Raw genomic sequence first — 20972 nt, forward strand, 5'->3', positions numbered from 1 at the left:
CAGAACATCCTCTACTATTCTAGTTAAGGCATGCATGTGTGTGTGTAGACTTGGGCAGGTGAGAGAACCTGCATGATTTTCCCCTTTTCCACTAGCCCATGTCAAGTGGACACAGGAACTGATCTGTGGCAGCTCAGCTAGAAATTTAGGCCACTAATGATTTGTTAAGCTATTTTATTCTAGTCAGAATGTCCCTTTATAAAACTTATTTTGCGTTTGAAAAGACTGTGAAATGTTAAAACCTTGTAACATTCCATAAAACATGTTTCACATTATTATATATATGCTAATAAAATTGTGCTTGCACTAATATGACAAATTGAAGAGATAATGACCTAAAATAAATTTGCAGAAGTATTTTAAATATCAAAAAAGTAATAGGACTGTACGGTTGATTCAGGTAATTTTGTTTGTTCTTTTTTATGCAGCATTTCAAATCTTTAATGCAAGGCATCCCCAAAATTATTTTTAAACAACTTTTTTTTAATATCGTCATTATCTCATCAAGGTAATGTATTTAGGGAATGACCATTATGAAAATTTTATTGTCAGTTTGCAAGATTTTCTAAAGCATGCAGTCCACGTAGTTACTAAATCTCCCTAAAGCTTTTGTGTGCATCTTCACAGGCGTGTGTATTATTTTTAATATAAAAACCTTAAAATTATTTCCCTAGTATTTTTCATTTTTCAAAAAAACACAAATGAAATTCATACAACCCTTTTCCATGAAATATGCAGCAGGTCTTCAAAGAGCTTCACTGATTCACACAATTTAAATGCCAATAAACCTTGTATTTCTTTCATGATGGTAATTTGTGTTGACAAGCATTGCTTTTTTCTTGAGTCAACCACTACACAATTATTCTTTTCTAAATCTCCCTATTTAACGCAGGCAGTCAAAGGCACTTTGCAATTTCCTCAGATCTATCATGCAGTGGTCTAGTTTGGCGTTTTCTGGGGAGGGGTGTTTATTTTTAAAAGTCAAATCACTCTTTAATAACTACTCTTTTGACAATATATATTTGATAAGACTTTATCCTTTCACATTTCTTTCACTTCCTTCCCATTACTGTAGTTTCAGTATAGGTTTGTCAAATACCTTTCTGGTCCTCAGCTCTTTGAAGAAATTTGCAGATTAAACAGCCAGAAAAACTATATAAATCTCACATGAAGCATGCTTCCCCTCAAACTCAAGCAGACATTCAAGATTCAGTAATCTCTTCAGTAGGAACCTGTTTGTAGCATGTGTACAGAAAAATGTCTACTGCCAATAATCAGTGCTGTTACAGGCTCCTTTTAAGTCAATGTTACTTTGTGTTATTGACTTGTGTCATAGTTTTCTCCACTAGATGCCATGATACCCAACCCATTTAGCATTCACATGAGCTGAACTAGACAGAAATTGCTTTCCTGGGTAACTTCTGATGTCTTCAGAATTATCTTTATTTCTTAATGAAACATGCATTTTGAGCATTTCAGTCAAAACAGCATTTTGCAGGGTACAATTTTCCATAAAACAGATCACTGTGGGGAAAAAATGATCTCCCTCAGTATTTGGGGTGGCTTTACAATAGTCACCAGCTCATGTTTATGGGTTGACTGATTCACAGCAGAATTTTTAATTTCAGATCAATAGAAAAAAACTTTCAACCACTGCTCACGTCTTTAAGTTAGAATTTAACCTCCTAATTAAAGCTAGAATCTCCTTTCTCTGTTCTCATACCTTCTTCAGGTTTGACAGAGCTACCAGTTGGACACAGGAAGAAGATTGGGAATAGTCTGGATGGATTTGCCAGGGATAAATCACGCCTAAGTTACCTGATTGACTTAAGTGCTAAAATGACTAGCACAGTGTCCTGCCAGGCCATGTCCAGCCTGGGGCAGAGACCCCAGTGCCCGTGGGGAGGGGATGGGGAGGGGAGATCCGGGCCCTTCTCGGCCGTGAATGGCAGGGCAACAAGGTGAAACGAGAGGGGTTGGGGCTGGGCACCGAGACCTCTCCCCGTGAGGACGGGCGGGCCAGGGGGCAGGCAGGGGGACAGGCTGCCCCGGGAGCTGGGGCAGGCTCCATCCTTGGGGGGTGTCACGACCGGCTGGGCAAAGCCCTGAGCAACCCGGTCTGGTCCCACGGCTGGCCCTGCTTGGGGCAGGGGTGCACGAGGGACCTCCTCAGGTCCCTTCCGGCCTGAATAAACTTACAAAAACATGATTTTTCAGTAAAATATCATTTTCCAGGGAAACTATTCTGATCAGCTTTAGTACTTACCATACAACGTTTTCTTAAAAGAAACTTCATTTGATATCTGTGCCCCCACAAACTGGCAGGGACTTTTTAATGTTCTAGAGGACTGCTAGCAACCTCTTGGCTATTCTACTAATAAATTATGATAATTTCTTGATTAAAATGTCACCAGGACAGACTCAGAGGGTACTGTGAAATATAAAATATTCAATACATCATAATTTTATCACTTAATATTATTTATGACTCAAAATCATAAGCATAAGAAACTCAATTTAACAAAGTTTATTCCATGCTGAAGTTAATCATATGTAATGTGAGTAAATGATTTGATTTTTATATGGATAAGAGAGTGGAAAGATTTATGGGAAATATGAGGTTAGAAACAAAACAATTGTTGGGAACTGCAGTATGGATGTGAGGCAGCTATTCACCTCCCAATTCAGTTTAACCACACGGCATCACTTGCACTGTTCAGAAGTTGCACTGTTCCTCCTGAAGACCATTTGCTCTCTTTCTGTCAAGCACACACTGTGCAAAACCTGCTTTCCCCTTTGCCATCCATCCACCCAGCATTGTGTCCGCCATTGTTGAAGACAAACAAGGTGTTCATGGCTTTCTCAGGTTGTTACTTTCCCCTGGGTTCTTAACCTTCCTCCATTCCCCTTCATTTCGGCACTAGAGAAATTAATGGAGCATTTTAATAAGTTACAGTTTGTGGGACTTCAGCGACCACTGAGAAAATACAGCATTCTTTATTTGCTAAAACACTTCCCTACAAGTTGCTAAACAGTGGCACAGAGGTATAGCACTCTTTGCCTGAAAATGTTTGATCATACAATTGTATCTAGTGGCTTCTGCATGTCCTGTGCAACATGCCCTGCCTTCATCAGTGCAGGTGAGTAAGTACACTTCCCTTAAACAAGCCTCACAGACATTCAGCTTTTTCAACAAAAAGTGAGAAATCATTTCAGGCCAGACTAAGTTGAAGGATATTCTCCAATGTGAACAGAGTCTATTTTCAAATTATTAGAGAATCATTTTGCTGCCACTTTAAGTATGCTTTGTCAGAGATGTCAGAAGGAAATAAGAGCAGAGGCTGTTGTGTGGGAAAGTCATGGAAACAATCCAACAGCTCCCAACAAACCTGTAGTTTTACAGCTTGATTTTCTACACTTGATCTCATGGGGTGGAAATGCCCTAACTCTCAGTTTCTATTGGAGGACCCAGAAACCTTCCCAATGTCTCAAGGTGAAACTATATGGTCATGAATTTCACCTAATCAGAGTTTAGCTTACCTGGATGCAAACATCAGACACTCTGTTTTGATATCACACTAAAACTCAGCCTGCACAGGAGCAAAGGAAGATCAAACCTCTTTTATCAAGTGACAGGAGACAGAAGAGAAGTTTATTTTCTAATAGGCAGAATGCATCTATAAGGAAAATCAGTGAGAGCTTGAGACACGATCACTAGATGCAGGTTACTTCATTTCTGTTTTAAAAGGCCAAAGCCTGGATGAAGGAGTCAGAAGAGAAGGTAAGCAACAAGTTTCTCAAGACGCAAGCAGTTCTGAGAAGAGCAGAGCTGAGCACTGACGCTGTGAACAAAGATGCTGCAGCTGTCCCAGGGAAATAGTTTTACTTGAAACTCATCATTTCAGACCTTGCAAACATTCATAGGATAAAGACCTTTCAGAGGTTTAAAATCCTAAATGGGGCCAAGAAAAAGTAAATAAATATATATATATATCACAGCTGCTTGGAAAAACTTGGCTACTTTCAGCTAGTTTGGACATTGCATAATCTTGCCAAGCTATTAAGCAACAAGATTGCTTCTAGATCATATGTTATTTCCCTCCACTGCTTCAATGACAAATAAAGTAAGGCAAATTACCTTGCTTACCACATGTCTGAGGCAAAGTTTAATCCAAAATATTTCAAAGCTAATAAAATCTGAGTTAGCAGAGAAAAGAGTAGAATTCAACCTCAGTTGGAAAACAAGGTCTAATTCCTTCACACGTACATGACTTTGATTAGCTTTCTACACTTAAACAGGATTTGCAGTGTAACAGAACTCCCCACATGCAGATAATTAAATGTAATCATACAGACTTGCTGGTTCAAGGCCTGTAACACTGTCTTTTTCGCAATTCCTGAGTTATGGTTTTGCCTAAATCTGCAGCTCAGAAATCACCAAGAAAATACTGAAAAACTGTAAAAATATATATATATATATATCCCATCATCAACTGTTTAGACAGCTGATGTATATATGTAAAGATGTTTACAGGAAAATTAATTGGAGTTTTGCAATTAGTAAATTAGTTTTCTATTCATTACATGCAAAAAGAGATTTTTTGCAGTAACACTGCAACCAAATTAGTTGTTTCTAGTAGATTGAGCATTTAATTTTATACATCTAGTGATGTCACATTTTCTTATTGTCTAGGCTATTTTTAAATCACATGATTGTTAAAATTGGACTTGTCCAATTTTTCTACTAGAAATGCTAAAAGATTTTTGGACTAAAAGTCTCACTTTTTATTTGTTGTTTTCTCTTGAAAATTTTCAGAAAAATACTAGAAATCAAAATGAAGATGTATTATAGTTAATGTTCTTTTTTACTGTTTTAAAAAGAAAACACTAAATCTGTGTGTAATCACATTAGTGGAGGGGTGATATTGCAAAGCTAAGAGCCAAATAGTAGACAGAAGCATAATCAAGTTTGCCTGAGGTTAAGACATAAATATTGTGAAAGTATATAAATAAAGATCAAAACTGTGGTTTCTTTTATTCACAGTACAATTCTTTGGAGTTCAGACATTAGTCTGAGTGCTTAAACGTTGTTATTTTTCTCATTGTTAAATAAAAGTTTAAATTGATAATGATATACAAATTTTTTACTTGAGAATTTGGTCATAGTCATTTATTATACAAAATCCATGCATGCGCACATTTGGAGGACTCGATGTTCCTCAAGTACGTATAACTGTGAACAGAGAAGAAAAAACTTGCAAGGCAATTGAGGAGACCTCTGTCCAAGTACATGCTAAAAATGTATTTCATTATAATTTCTGACATTTGTAATATACTTTAGGATTAGACTCAACAATTTTGTAGAACTAGAATGTTGCTATGTTATTTAACAAGATCACTCTCCATGAACTTTATACTGTTTATTTTTTTTTCTCTTCATGATGTTAACCAGATCCCAACTCATAAACACAGTGATATTATTCCTGAAAGAAAGACACCCAGACAGTAACCTCTACACAGGCATGATTATTAATCGTCTGTTTAACTCACCCAAGTTTCTACTGAAACTTCCTCAAACTAAGAAGGAATTTCCATTTCTACAACATATTAATCAAGGTAAAGAAAACACCCCATTTAAAAAGTTAATATTCTTCTATAACTCACAAAAATATTTTAAAATGTACTAGAAGATTAGTATAAATTCCATTTCACAAGTATGTGGACCATATCAGATTAAGGTTGTTTCATTTTTACCACCTCCAAGTTATCATCACAAATAAGCAATTGTATCTAATTTGACATCTTAATCTTTAATGTTCAGAAGAGCCGAAAGCTTCAGTTAGCCCAGTAGAATATTTTTTATAGAAAATAAGGGAAGACAAAAAGAAATATCAGTGACAAGAAAAAGCACTTTTAAAGCAAACACTGGTTTTATCTCTATCATTTCTTTCAAGACTGATGATCCCATAAGAGCTATTGGTATGTAACAATTATCAATGTCTTCTATGATCTTTCTCAAACACATACATTTTTGGGGCAAATCTTCTTCAGCTTTTAAAGAACAATTACATTAACTTAAAATGTATTACTTGTTTTACGAAAATGATGTGTGCTTAGCCAGAAATTCACTATTTCTTTGTGCTCTGAAATATGAATAAATGTAAGTCTGCAGAACATAGGAGGAAACTGGTACAGTGAAAAAATGTGTGCTTTCCTGTGGTTCAAACATTACACATTGCCCCTCAAGCGTCATATTTCCCTTAAGAATTTGTCAATATTTAAATTTACTATTCTTTTTATCACCTAACAACTCTATAGAACATTTCCCATTAATTCAACATTTTTGATACATGCAGAAGACATGTAAAAACAGATGGGATGTTGAAAATATGTAGATTTCATGAATATATTAGGTCAGGTTAATATATTTTCACAAATAAACAAAAAACCCGCAGCTCCCTTCAATGTAACATTCACTGCAATGTTTCCTTGCAATATTCTTTTTTCTGTCTAGTTTAGTGTACTACCTCCTGAGGTAACACTCACAGCAGTAGAACTATTGTACAAATGAAAATAAAGCCATACAGGAATATAAAAAATGTACAAGGAAGTTCAGTAAGATTTATTGAACTGATCTGCTACTTTGAAAGAGGTTGAGGAATTCTGCCTCTCCATCACCCTATTGTGCATTCCTCTGTGTAAAGTTTTGGAGCCCTGTTTTTTTTCCTTTCCATGGAATACATGAAACACATCTGCACTACCAACTCCCAGCTTTTCTGCAGATCCACTGATTTCAAAGTAATTCAGTGTCACTGTTTATGAAAATGCTGCAAGAATTTTTAGACAGTTAGGAGATTGTTCTCGTACTTGAGGTCTTTGTATATTAGCAATATAATTTTTACAAGTTTCTGCATGCCAAGATAAATGAATACTGTAGGTGGTAAGAGTCCACAGAAAAACAATAAGGCAGTGTACAAATAAACATTTTTATTGTTCTTCTTCATGCTATTTTGGCTAAGAGATAAAGAAACCAATTTGTTTATCAGATATTTTGTGGCAATTTTTTGCAAGCAAAGATTGTCCACGGGACAACAATAGGGTTTTCTGTGTGTTTCCTAAACTAGCTGGTTTTAACCAGACCTCAGGTGCACTAAATATCTATAATCCTCTCCATTCAAGACGAAATTCTGATAGGGGTTGTGAATGACTCCTTGCCTACAGAATGTAGTTAATTTACAAAAGGCAATAGGAAGTCCTTAGCCTTTGTCAACAGGACATATTAATAAAGTACTGATAATTGAAATGTGAAGTCTTTCCAGATGTCTTAAGACTCACAAACACAATAATATAAAAAAAGTAAAATGAAAGTAGAAACTGAGGACTGAATCCTACATATTTTTCTAGGTGAAGAATGACAAAACTAGAAAAAAAATAACCTGCCTTAAGACCTGTATGTATAATATATACATATGCTGGTCATTTTTAAAATATATAGAATCATAGAATTATAGAATGATTTGGGTTGTAAGACACATTTAAAGATCAGCTAGGGCAACCTCCCTGCTGTGGACAGGGACCTTTCACTAGACCAGGCTTTGAGCAACCTGGCCTTGAACACTTCCAAGGTGGGGACATCCACAACCTCTCTGGGCAACCTGTTCCAGTGTCTCACCACCCTCATCATAACAATTGTTCTCATTTTGTCCAATCTCAATCTACTCTCTTTCAGTTTAAAACTGCTGCCCCATGTCTTGTCACTACAGGCCTTGGTAAAAGGCATCTTTCCATCTTGCTTATAAGCCCCCTTTATATACTGAAAGCCCACAAGAAGGTCTCCCTCGAGCCTTCTCCTCTCCAAGCTGAAAACCCCAACTCTCTCAGCCTGTCCTCATAAGAGAGGTGTTCCAGCCCTCTGATCATTTTCATGGTTCTCCTCTGGACCTGCTTTAGCAGGTACATGTCTCTCTTGTACTGGGGATCCCAGAGCTGAATGCAATACTTCAGGTGGGGTCTCATGAAAGCCAAGCAGAGGGGGAGAATCACCTCCCTTGCCCTGCTGGTCATGCTTCTTTTTATGCAGCACAGGATACAATTGACCTTCTGGGGTCAGAGCACACACTGCCAACTCATATCCAATTTTTCATCCACCAATATCCCCAAGTCCTTCTCTGCAGGGCTGCTCTCAATCCATTTCTTCCCACAGTTTGTATTGATTTTGGGGATTGGCCCAACCCAGTGGCAGAACCCTACACTTGGCCTTGTTGAACTTCATGAGGTTCACATGGCCCCACACCTCAAGCCTGTCAAGGTCCCTCTGGTTGCATCCCTTCCCTCAAGCATATCAACTGCACCACTCATCTTGGTGTCATCTACAAACTTGCTGAGGGTGCACTCAATCCCACTGTCTGTGTCATTAATAAAGGTACTGAACAGTTCCAGTGCCAATAGGGACCCCTGAGGGACACTGCTTGTTACAGATCTCCATTTGGACATTGATCCACTGATTGCAATTTCTTGGATGCAGCCATCCGGACAATACCTTAACCAACAAATAGTCCATCCATCAAACTTGTATCTCTCCAATTTAGTGCCAAGGTTGTTGTGTGGGACCATGTCAAAGGCCTTACAAAAGTCAAGGTACATTTGACTTGAACTTGCAGTCAAGAATAAGTTTACCACTTCTAAAACAAAGAACCAGCCCTTTCCTCAGAACTCAGGAAACAAGATCACTTTCCACATATGGTAATGTGAATGCTTTCATTCCATTAAATAATGAAGTAATAACTTATGGATCACAAATAAATCATGAAGGAAATGTTTATTCTGAATGAAGGCACTCTCTAGCTGAGAGTGTGCTCAGTTAGCTGTAATTCTCAAATGCACCAGGAAGAGACAAAGCATGTTTACTAGACCACACAGTGAAGTAAAAGAAGTGCTGATTCTAAGCTAGGCTGACAAGACCTGCATAAAGAAATGTGTCTCCACTTGTCTAGGACACTGCAGCCGGCTCAGTCCCCTTTAAAATTAATTAACATCAAATTTTCTACCCTTTGGAGACTGCAATCAGGTCCTACATGTGGGACGGACAGAAAAAAAGCACCTAGGGTAAATATTTCACCCAAACTTTTAGCAATCAATCAAACATAAACTCAATCCAGAAGTTTGGTATTTTTTTTTAATTCTAAACATTGTTTGAATAAATGCAGGTGCAATTTAATGGTTTAGCAACAGATATGAAAGAACATTGACCGTAGGCTTCCTTGAGATTTCATTTTGCTGACACATCTGAGACCATCTGTTGCTATTGATTAATTTTTCTCTAAATCCTTCAAAAGCTCACATCTTCACTCTGGTTGTTTTGTTACACACTCATCCCTTCTTTTCATCTCTGCTTTATTTCTTCCACAATACCAGTGTGATATACTTTGCTACCCTGCCTACTGCCTTGTTGTATTTCTCATCAGTGGAAAAACAAACTATTGTTGTACACTGCTGGCTCCCTTATGCTTGGAGCCTTAGCAGCACCAAAGCGATGCTCTGCCTCCTTGCAGAACCGCATCCCTCTAGGAGCAACCGCTCAGTTTGGGAATCCCTTCATTGATTCATGAATTTTGAAGGAAAGTTGCTATCTTCCCAGCTGCAATAATTATAAGTGTGACTCTTGGTAAATCAGTATTATCTCGAAAGTAAGATCCATTAAGAGGACATTATCCCCCTTCTAACCACTTTAAACATTCTCCTACTATTTTGCATGTAGTTTAATTCGTTTTTTATCTTGAACTTTCAACATAAAGTACTTTCGCCTCCCCAAATAAAATAATAAACTTAAGCCCATGAGGTTTTAACATATTTATTTAATTTTTATTTCCCTTTTTGGTAGCATAATGGTTTGTGTGCAAAGACAGTACTTCCCCAGATTTATATTCCCTCAGAATAGATCAGCAGACCGCTGACTGTTAACTATCAGAAAGCTCAGCCAAAACCAACAGATATTGAAAGGGTTTTGTAGAAAAAGCATAAATTTACAGCAAATTTTTGTATTAAATGGACAACAGTCCCTTTAGCATCTTGAACTGTATATATACTAGTGTAATTCACGTTGCCAATTTATGAGGTTTTTGTCATCACTTGTATTTTACAGTACCATATGAGATGGATCACAAAATAGGGGTATATCTTACTTTTAAAAGGAGTAAGGCTATGTTGTTTGCCTTTTATTTTATTGTAATGAAAAGTAGATTTCCCAGGTTCTCTACCACTACTACAAACAGAACAAACAAAAATTAAAATCCCACCTCAGCACACAAAAATGTTATGTGTTTTCTCTATGTAACTACCCTGCCATACAATGCAAATGAGATTGACTAAACCAAATAGCACAATTATGGTTGTTCAGATTCTAGTAGGCAACTTGGAAGTAAACTTCTGCCATGCAACATTTTTGCATATGAGGGCTTATCACTAGGCTAGAAGTTTGAACATAAGAGTTTAACTGTGACACTGAAAGATCATCCTGAATCTTCCTTCCTGCTTACCTCCTCCTTCCCACAGGTCAACATGCAAAATTTCTCTCTCTCTATTTCTGCATATATGTATATATGTAGAATATACACATATATTGCCTATATAATCAATTACCTCCACTATATATATTACTTCCCAATAGATTCATTAAGGTTTAGCCTGTGATTTTAATTTTTTTATGTACTATTTGATATTTATTATGGTTTAAACACATATATTTTCCTGTCAGGATAGCCTAGGAGAGGTGGAAAGAGGAACATGAAAAAAAGAGCAGCTAAGTGAAAATTATGAGTTACTGAAAGAATGGGAAATGACATTTTATCTAATTATGAATTTTTTAAATAGAAAAAAAAACTCATAGAAGTCGTAATTAAAAGAAAACTTTTATTTTGCTTTTTGAAATAACATTACAAAAGGAGTATCAGAATAAAATGTGCAAAATTACATGGATCATGATCATGAGTTCCTTGCTATTTCCTTTTTTTTAAGGAGTCAGCTATGAACAATACTTGCAGAAGTCCTCATAGGATTGGCCAACAGAGAAGATAACTCCCCTTGGAACATGCAAGATGCTCTGATATAAAAATTGCCTTTGTTTTCATCTTTTTCCAAACTAGCTAAAACCATTGACCCCAAAATTCACAGGTAAAAACATGAAGTTAACTTGAAAGAGAATTCATTGGGATTGACTGTTTCTTCACTGACCTGAGATTTCCATCCAAGACCTTCATTCTCACCGATATTCTTTCAGCTTTTCCTTGCAGAGATAAATTTTCGTAACAAGATGTGAGTATAACATGGAAAAGAGTCACATACTTGCTCCAGGGTCCAGAACTGTCTTTTCTTCTGTTCTGCAAGTTGAACTTTTATGTCCTTTTCTCATCAGTTCAAGTCCGTTAAGGCAGGCAGGCCATGTTCTCCTCTGTGTACATCCTCTAAGCATCTATGTGTAATACCTGCTTGTCTCAAGCAACTGGAAGTAACATACACCTCTGCTTGAGATAAACTGGGTGGATGCTGAAGAGCGAAAATAACTTGAGATCAAACAGAGGTTGCTGCTTCAAGGCTGTCTCTGCTTTACTGAGCTTTACAAAGAGCAGCTGTCGCCTCACGCTTTTTCTTTCAAACTGCTCAAGCAGCCTTAACGTCCAGCGACTCTCTAGTGACAACATGCGACTGTGGCTTACAGGAGAATGTCTGCTGACAGATACAGAATCGGCAGATGAAGAGTCCTGTAAATTAAAACAAATAACAATTTTTTTAGACAATAAGATCCAATAGCTTCACTTTTAAGTTTATTTATTTAGTATTTACAAAGTTATATAAAAGATGCCGCTTGCTGGATACAGACTGAACTTACTTCTGAAGCCAGGAGAAGTCTTCACCAGTAAGGAGCAGGATCGTGCGCTCTGCCTGTCTACTTCAGAGAACACAGAAGGGGAAAGAGCATCTCCAAGGTAGATGCTGAAAATGTCTTTAAAGATAAAACTGATGACTAATAACTACCCTTTTAAGAACTTTCAAGGAGCACCAGAGATTTGTGGTAAATGCTCATTGTGTGTTTCCTAGCAATAACCTGTTCTTCCAGAAAATAGAAAACCAAAATAGATTGAGTTGCAGCCTACCACCTGGGATAGGATTTTATTATATACTCTTAATTTATGTATTTTTATTAATATTTACCATTTGTAATGCATTTAGCAGATTGTCACTGAAACTATTTCTTCTTGGTGCTTTCTTGCATATAATGCAATGTTCTCTCCGTCTGTGTCTTGTAGGGAGAGAGAACAAGAGGCTTTAGCTTAACACCTGAATAACTCCAGTAGTATTTTTAAGATAGCATTCCTGCAATGTAACATCACTCAAAAATAGGTGATACCACCACTACCAACAGAAAAATCACACTGCTGGGTGGATTGTCGCAGAAATAGTACTTGCTTCCTTTGCTGCAGGCTTACCTAGGCTCAGTTTTCAAGAGGTAACAATTATTTTCTTGTTCAAAAGGCCCTCAGGTCTTTTAGGAAAAAAAAAATATATACTATTTGTTTTGATGAAACAATCTATTACAAGTTCTCCTCAATATTTCTTTAGATAGCAAAGCTTCCTAAACACATTTATATTCCACAAGTCCTCTTGTACTAGTCAAGTTAGTTGATGCCAATCAAACTTACTATCACTGAAGGCCCCCACCCAAGTGCGTCAAATCAACAGAGGTTTACTGGACCAAATTGATTGCCTACTGTAGCCTTTAAGGCAAACTCAGGACCTACAAGACCAGTTAAGTTCAAGGCAGCAGTGACTCACTGCTTAAGACTCAGCATACAGATTCTGGTTTGGTAACGTGGATAAAAGTGGGCATGATGCCTAACATACAACCGTGTCACCAGTGCATGGTATCTCCTGTATCAGTAAAATGTAGCTGGGGCAAAGAGGAATGTAAATATATTCTCTTGTGCAAACTCCTTGCACCATTGCTTCATGTTCTGAGTTAACTGGTTCAATTCAGTAAAAAACACTCTTTGACCCTCTGTAGCATATGCTGGATTCTTACTTTCAATTCAGTAGAGAAATATCAAAGTATGAATATTGCTAGAGCAGCAGGGACTTCATACATGGATTGTGTAAAAAAAAAAAAAAATCACAACAGTGTGTTCTGGTCTCTTCCTTGCTCCATCTCACTTTTTAGTATAAATTTGATGGCATACGTTCATGATAAGACAATATTATCTCAGCATTCTATGAGCAAACTTAGAGCAATGGATTCTAGCAACATGGTTTGGAATCAGTCTCATGAGAAATGAAAGCAAGCACTTTCTCTTATGGTCACACAGGCAATACACTAGCTAAAAATAAGGATGAAAAGAAGGCTAATGTTTACCTAGAATATAAAAAGTAGGTGGTTAAGATGAGATATGCTGTGAAATAGTTCTAAAAAGACTAAAAATAACACCTTTCTTTTAAGATTCTGACATGCAATGTCTAATTATCCTGTATGAAAATTCAAATGTACTTTAGCTAAAATGTGTATGAAAATGCACTTCTAAATTGAGTCACTTATCAGTACTTAAGGACAGCACATCACAGGCCCCATAATTTTTGAATTTGTCTACCTGAATCATTCACGTTAAAAAGCATGTGGCTTCTTTTAAATATTACTGTACAAAGCAACTGTAAAATTTTAATTTCACCATGGACTTTTACATCTGTTATACACTTTGTTAAAATTGCTTTACATGTCTGTAAATAAAATATTCTCCTTCAGGTCAGCCTAATTGTTAAAAGTCAAGATTGCAGCTTAGTTGAGCAACACATACTATGTTGAGTTCTGGGCCATCCAAGTTCAAGAAGACTGTCCAGAAACCAGTGTTCAGGTAAGGGTTAGCAAGATAATAAGAAGACTTAAGAGGAGAAACTAAGAGTTCACTTATTCTGACAAAGAGCTCATGAGACAGTCACAGCAGCCTACTTCAACAACAACAGTTAGATAAATGAGAGACTCACCCAGAGTAATAGCAAGTAGTATAAGAAAGCAAAACAAGTCACCTGAACTTTCAAACTGCACTTTATGAAGAACTTTTTCACTAAGAAGGTAGTGTAGGACTGGAACAAGACAGCAAGAAGTGCTGTGAAATCTTCATCTTTCGAAGACTCAGAGAAAAACACAAGGAGCTGGGTGCAGTGTTTGAAAGTCCTGCTCTCAGAGGGCAGTGAAGCTGGAGGACTCCTAGAGGTCTACCCCAACCATATTTTGTATGGTTATATAAGGTAAACTCATTCAGTTTACTTATTATTAGCGCTCCATTACATATGTCTAAATGAATAAAAAGCAAGAAAAAAATATCTGGGAATTTTAATATCCAAATTCAGACAATAGCAAAAACTATAAAGGCCAAGGAAAAATGTGAAAACCCTTACAAATCCACAGTCTTAAGACAATAGGAATATAGACATTTCTTCCCAAGTCCATATCATTTATTAAAGTATCGACCGTTAAAATCTCTATTAACTATTATTTCTTATACTAACGAGCCAAAGAAACTGCAGATGCTTTCTGTAGAGGATTGATAGCAGACCGCAATCAAAAGGAAAAAAAAAAATTCCTGTATATTTGAAGAATAAATTGATATAAATTATCTGATTTCATTATGAGAAATATAATTCCATCAACTTTTAGGGGAGTTTTTATTATCTATTTCCTAAGAAAGTAATTGTATTATTAACAGTTTGTCCTGATAGTTAAATAACTTTGAACTATTAAGACAAGAAGCCTATGTCCCTTGATAGATGAACTTCATCTTAAAATAGTTGTTTGAAGAAATTATTAATGTAATATATACGTTTCCATATTGCAACAATTTTGCTTCTGTTCATGTTTATCTCCTCAAATTAAACAGGGCCCTAGCTAGTAGTTATAAATTATTAATTTGAATAAATATCTTTTTCTTTCAATGATAAACTGATTAAGCTCATAGTCTGAAAAATCTGTCCTTTGCTTTTCAAGAGGAAAACCAGGGACTTTATCTTTAGCTTGAATTTTTCAGCAGATAAAAAGACAAATTCTGTATTTCTGCAAAACTGGCAAGAACATTCATTAAAGAAAAATGTTCTTATAATTTTGGCACAACTTGCATACTATTTCAGTCATGTATATTTAATCTACATGTGTTTCTGTTGCTTTGAATTTCTGTAATTTTTCGCTGCATTCACTTTTCAGTTGAAGGGTTATAAGGGAGTTAACTTACCATTGATTCATTCTGCTACAGGGCATAAACTTGATTTGAGCTACAAATTCTTGATTTGAAACATGTTAATTAATATGAAACATTTTGTCTTCTTTATTAATCAAGAAGTTTTGTAATTTTGTCCATTGTAGCAATTACACCTTTTTTTAATTTAGAAATTGATTTTGAATTCATAAGCATGGCAGTTCAGTGTCATAATCCTGTCAGTGCGGTATAATGAGTATCAGGGAGCATACAAATGGAGTTGTGACAATTAAAAGGAAGAAGGTATTATTCTAAGACTCAAGGAAAGAAGGCAGGAGTTCCTTGAAAAGGATGAGAAAAATAAGTTATTTTATCAAGTGCCGTGAAAAGAAACTTGCTGCTGAACTAAAACCTTAAAGACAATCATATTTTATCAACCAACTGAAGAATCACAGATTCACAAAATGATTCAGGTTGGAAGGGAGCTCTGGAGATCATCTGGTCCAACCACCTGCTCAAGCAGGGTGACCTAGAGACAATTGCTCAAGACCATGTCCAGATGGCTTTTGAAGATCTGCAAGGATGGAGACTCTACAACCTCCCTGGGCAACCTGTGCCAGTGCTCAATCATCCTGATAGTGAAAAAATGTCTTCTGATGGGCAGATGGAACCTCCTATGTTTCAGTTGGTGCCCACTACCTCTGGTCCTGTCGCTGGGCACCACTGAAAATAGCCTGGCTCTGTCTTTTTTGCACCCTTCCTTCAGGTATTTATATATGTGAATAAGATCCCCCCGAGCTTTCTCTTCTCCAGGCTGAACAGTTCCAGCTCTCTCAGCCTTTCCTCATGAGAGATGGTCCAGTTGCTTAACCACCTCAGTGGCCCTTCACTGGACTCTCTTCATTATGTCCATGTCCTTCTTGCACTGGGAGCCCAGATCTGGACACAACACTGTAGGTGTGACCTCACCAGTGCTGAGTAGAGGGGAAAGATCACCTCCCTTGACCCACTGGCAATATTTTGTCTAATACAGCCCAGGATACTATTGACCTTCTTTGCCGCAAGGGCATTTTGCTGGCTCATGTTCAATTTGGTGTCCACCAGAACCTTCAGGTCCTTTTCTACAAAGCTGAAGACTTTACATCAAAGGACAATAAAAGGCTTAGTTACTGTTTCACTAATTTTTTCAGCATATTGTGAAGGACTTGTTCGGAGAACTTAAAATTAGAAATTCCTAAATCTTTATTCTTGATTTTACCATTGCTATGCACAAGATTGCTACCCAGCTTGTCATGTTTCTTCATGCAGATAGGCCAGGATATTAGGGGACTATCTGTGACACTATGTGAAGTTGTGCACTCAGTAGTTTTTACCGAGAATTATTATTCTTTAACATAGTTTTTCAGTTAGTGTTACTCTCTGTCCCCTAAAATGAGTACCAATAGTCATATCATTTTTTCCTATCAGTTAAAGAGGAGATGATAATTAATTTTCCATCTCATCAGTTGCTTTCAAAATTTCTTTCTTTCAGCAGCTTCAGTATAACAAAGAAGCTGTCCTGGGTTTGAGTGAGTGGTGGGGTTTTATGTAGCGGGGGAGGGGGCTATAGGGGTGGCCCCTGTGAAAAGCTTCTCTAAGCTCCCCCAGCTCCAAGTCAGACCCACCTCTGGACCAAGACCAAGCCAATCAGCTGCACCTCTGTGATAACATATATAAGAAGGGACCCGGTGAGGAGGAGTTGGAGTGTGAGGAGGAGTTGTGACATCTATGTGAACACTGAGGCTAGTGGAAGAACAGAGGAGGAAAAGGGTGGGGTGGGGGGGAGGTGTGCCAGAGTAGAGACTCCCCTGTATCCTGTGGTGAGATGGCAGGGCAGCCCCCCCTGAAGCAGTGGAGTAGATTCTGACATACAGTCCAGGGTGGGGGGGACCCAGCGTTTAAGGTGTCTGCACTCAAAGGAGACTGGGACCCTATGGGAAGAAGCAACCACCACTGTTGCAGTTAGGTGCTGGGAGGATTGCAGTATGTGGGAGTGTCCCACTGTGGAGCAGCTTGGGAAGGGCTTCAGCCTGTGGGAGGGACCCACATCAGAGGAAGTTTGTAGGCAACTGTCTGCTGTGAGAGAGGGACCACACTGGAGCAGAGGGAAGAAGTTCCAGAAGTTCCACCTCAACCCAAGATGAAAGAAGTGGCAGCACTGACTGCACCCCCTATTCCCTGCACCTGCACTGCTAGGGGGGAAAAAGGTAGGGATATTGGAAGCAAAGCCGAGCTTGGGAAAAAGGGATGTATGGGGGAAGATGTTTTCAAAATGTGGCAATGCTTCTCACTGTCCTACTCTGTCTGTTAAGTGCTGTTTCTAGTGTCTGTATTAAATTTATGTTCTTTTTTTCATCCCCTAACAAGTCTGCCTTTTGCCCATGACTGTATAATGTGTGATTTATCCCTCCCTGTCCTATCTCAAATCCCTAGCCTTTACTTATTTTCTCCTTTTCAGTGCTGGGGGGAGAAGCGGGAGTGAGCGGCTCTGTGGTGCTCAGTTGCCCTCTGAGCTCAAACCACGAGAGGAATCTATTGACACTTTATGCTTCCTGTGTGGTGCCAAATATAGAGACCCTAAAAACTGAGCACAAACTTTATTTCCTACTATTTCTACCAAAAGAGAAGAACACCCTTAGTAATGTGAAGAATCAAAATGTGAGAAAAGAGGTGGATTTGAATAATCATCCCAATCTGTCACTGTTTCTTGTTCTTTTCTTCTGAAAGAAGCTTAACTGGTTTTGCATCATCGTTGGTTCTCCTGTTGTGCATCTTGCTCTTTTCTTCACATTTCTTTTTTTAGGTTTGCTCATTTTTTATTTTCTTTAGCAGGTCGGAAACTCATATCTCAACCACTCCTTCCTGCAGATCTCCCCCAATGTACTTCCTTTCAACTCCCTGGAGCCCACAATACACTTTATCTCACAACAAAACAAGAACAAAATGTTACTGGTATGTGTTTTTACAGCCAATTTGACATAATCACTTTCCTTTGTATTATATAACAGAAAGTACAGTACATCATCTTCAAGAACGGGGAGGCTTCGTCTCAACTATTTTTAACAGATTTTTGTTTATGCTCACTTCCCAACTTCTTTTCTGTAACTCCCCTGCTATCTTTCTCACACTCCAAAGTGCCTGGTTTGAGAATAAAAACTGAATTTTTGACCCTTGTGGTCAAGATCAATTGAGACAATGAATTGTTGAGTCTGAATAGGTAGGGTTTTTACATTTAGTAAAGATTAAAAAATATATGTAACCTAGCACACAGCATGTAATACATAAAATACTGAAGTTACTTTAAGTTTGCATATTTTATTTTTAACTAATGATATGCTGAAACTTTATTCTTTTTAGGTGTCTTGATAATGCCACAATTTTACATTTAGAAAAAGTTGACTGAATTTTGAGCAAATGGAAAAAAAATATATATATAGTGCCCTGCCATTTGAGGAATATTGATAAACGTAAACAAGAATACGCAGTCCTTGAGTGGAAAAAAGTTCCATAATTTAGAAAAGTATATGTGAAAGATTTTTGAGGGAAGGATGCTTCCAACATGGCCTACTTTCTTGAAGAAATTGTTCTTTTATTCCTTTGATGAATCTTTATCTCTTTCCCTTACACTTTCATTTTAATGAGATTACTGACTACATTTTCCCTCCTTACCTTTGTTTCTCGCATAATTTTAGTTATTTGTTGTCACCCAACACATAGCTTAATTATTTTCTGATTTTAGGTCTCAATAACTTTATTCTTTGCAATGTCTACAGCAATATCAATTCATGCTTTTAACTGGTAAGGTCACAGGGAAGCTAATGGGCTCACAGAAAGCCCACCCTGGAACTTTATCTTAGAAGGCAAGCTTATGGGAATCTCTAAGGGTGATTTATTTCTTTTCTAGAAAGGGCACTCATGTAGATTCTCTCCTTTACAGCTTTCTGTTGAACTAAAGAAATGCTGACTCCTATAATACAGGATTCAGGAAAGGGCAGGGATTTTTTCTTTACAAGATTACTAGGATCACATTTTATTACTGGATGTAAACACTGAATAATGCTTGAATTATGGTGAGCACATGCAGCTAGGAAATTAGCAGCTGTCTCTGTAAGGCTGAAAAACCTAAATGGCAGGCACCGATTTTAATTTTTATCTCAAACCGGATGATATTTGAAAAACTGAAGCATTTCCTTTCTACTCTGGTATTTTTACTGCTTCTATTTCTGATTCTTCCAGCCCTCCTCACATGTATAATGCCAACCAACAATGGACAAAATTAGAGATGGGGGAGCCTAAAAGTGGATTTTCTTTGTCAAGCAGAGTTGTTAGATGACTTACTGAGCTCATTCACAAGAAGCCCGAACAACACACAAATGCCCACTGAAGATGGACTACTGCTCTGACTAGCAACAGTGAGTTTATCAGACATACATTACTGAAAGAATCCTTCAATGCCTGAGAGAACACAAATGAAAAGCATGCAGAGTTTTATATGCCATGGCAACTAGTGCTTACTATTTTAAAATCAAAAGAAAATAAACAGGTGGAATAATTTAAAATTATGGATGTGGCAAAGGGCTAAGAAAATTTAAAAATAAATAATGGAACAGATACATTCCATTCTTCTACCTGACAGTCACATGCTACTTCAGCCACAGGTACAATGAAGTGTGACTATTTCCTTTAATTTTACTCATTTAGGAGTGCCAGAAGTCCACTATCCCATTTTGCAAGCTCCTTTCTGCTAGCACATTCAGATCACTATATTAAACTTCCACTGATAGTGTGTATTTGGGGCATGAGAAGAAAGATGGTTGAAAGAGATTGGTTTTATAAGTTTGGTATATGAAGTGATGAAAAAATGAATTTCTACAAGGAGAAAATTATAATTGGGTTACCAGAAGATGTTAGTAATGGGTAGAAAATAGATATGGTTGTCATCTGTAGTGGTATACATTTCACTGAACTTGAGTTACCTCTAAAGTAGGCATGTACATTGGGAAGTGATTAATTACCCCTTCTAAGTGTCTGCTCCTATGAAATTACCATTTCAGGAGAGTCTAGCCCACTACATTGTCATTTTCTAAAGTTAGGCAACATAAATCCTATCTTAGCTTACTATTCAGTGGCTTTCTTAGCTTTCTAGAAAACACATTATGTATGCATCAACAGTAGCTTTTCTGTGTCAAGCACTGTTGGGTATTAGTCTATTCTAGAATTTTTATTTGGAAAAATCATGTCAACTTGCACTTGAGACTGTTTACATGCAGCTCCAGTAGAGCCATATTTTCCCCTTCTGGAGGCAAATAATATACTTTCAAAATGTGCTAATTACTGTAAGAGTGTCGTTGAAAATATGACAGTCTATATTTACACTCAAATACCATGTTTATAGTTTGACTTTTTTATTTTATATTCTTAGAACTAAGTGCATCCTCGCCTTTCCCTCCTCTCCACACACACTGGCCCAGAACTAATAAGAAATGAATCAGCTTACTGAAGTGCAATATAAACTTCTGCACACTTTATATCCTATTCTTTCAGCTGTTGCCAAGACAAGGCTAAATCTCTTTAGAGCATGTAACTTTAATATATAATCAACTAGAAGAGGTTTACTGCAAATGCTACACAAAGTGACTATTAAATTTACTAGATACTAAACTTCTCATAGTTTTCACCGACACACCTCACTTGTGCATTGCT

At 37.3% G+C, this 20972-nt stretch overlaps 1 protein-coding gene across 2 annotated transcripts in view; it reads right to left on the reverse strand.

Annotated features, from left to right (window-relative positions):
• NALF1 (NALCN channel auxiliary factor 1) overlaps nucleotides 1-20972 on the reverse strand; it is a 473423-nt gene that overhangs the window by 293414 nt on the left and 159037 nt on the right. Inside the window, exon 2 of one of the 2 annotated variants that reach the window (XM_042806125.1) lies at nucleotides 10942-11756. The exons of the other annotated variant lie outside the window; for it this stretch is intronic. Coding sequence (XP_042662059.1) covers nucleotides 11490-11756 — 267 coding nt within the window. The 3' untranslated portion in view covers nucleotides 10942-11489. Of the gene's footprint in view, nucleotides 1-10941; nucleotides 11757-20972 lie in introns of those variants that run through there. 2 annotated transcript variants of the gene reach the window in all.

The sequence above is a fragment of the Tyto alba genome, unplaced genomic scaffold (genome assembly GCF_018691265.1).
Source record: "Tyto alba isolate M040663 unplaced genomic scaffold, T.alba_DEE_v4.0 Super-Scaffold_45, whole genome shotgun sequence".
NCBI lineage: Eukaryota > Metazoa > Chordata > Aves > Strigiformes > Tytonidae > Tyto > Tyto alba.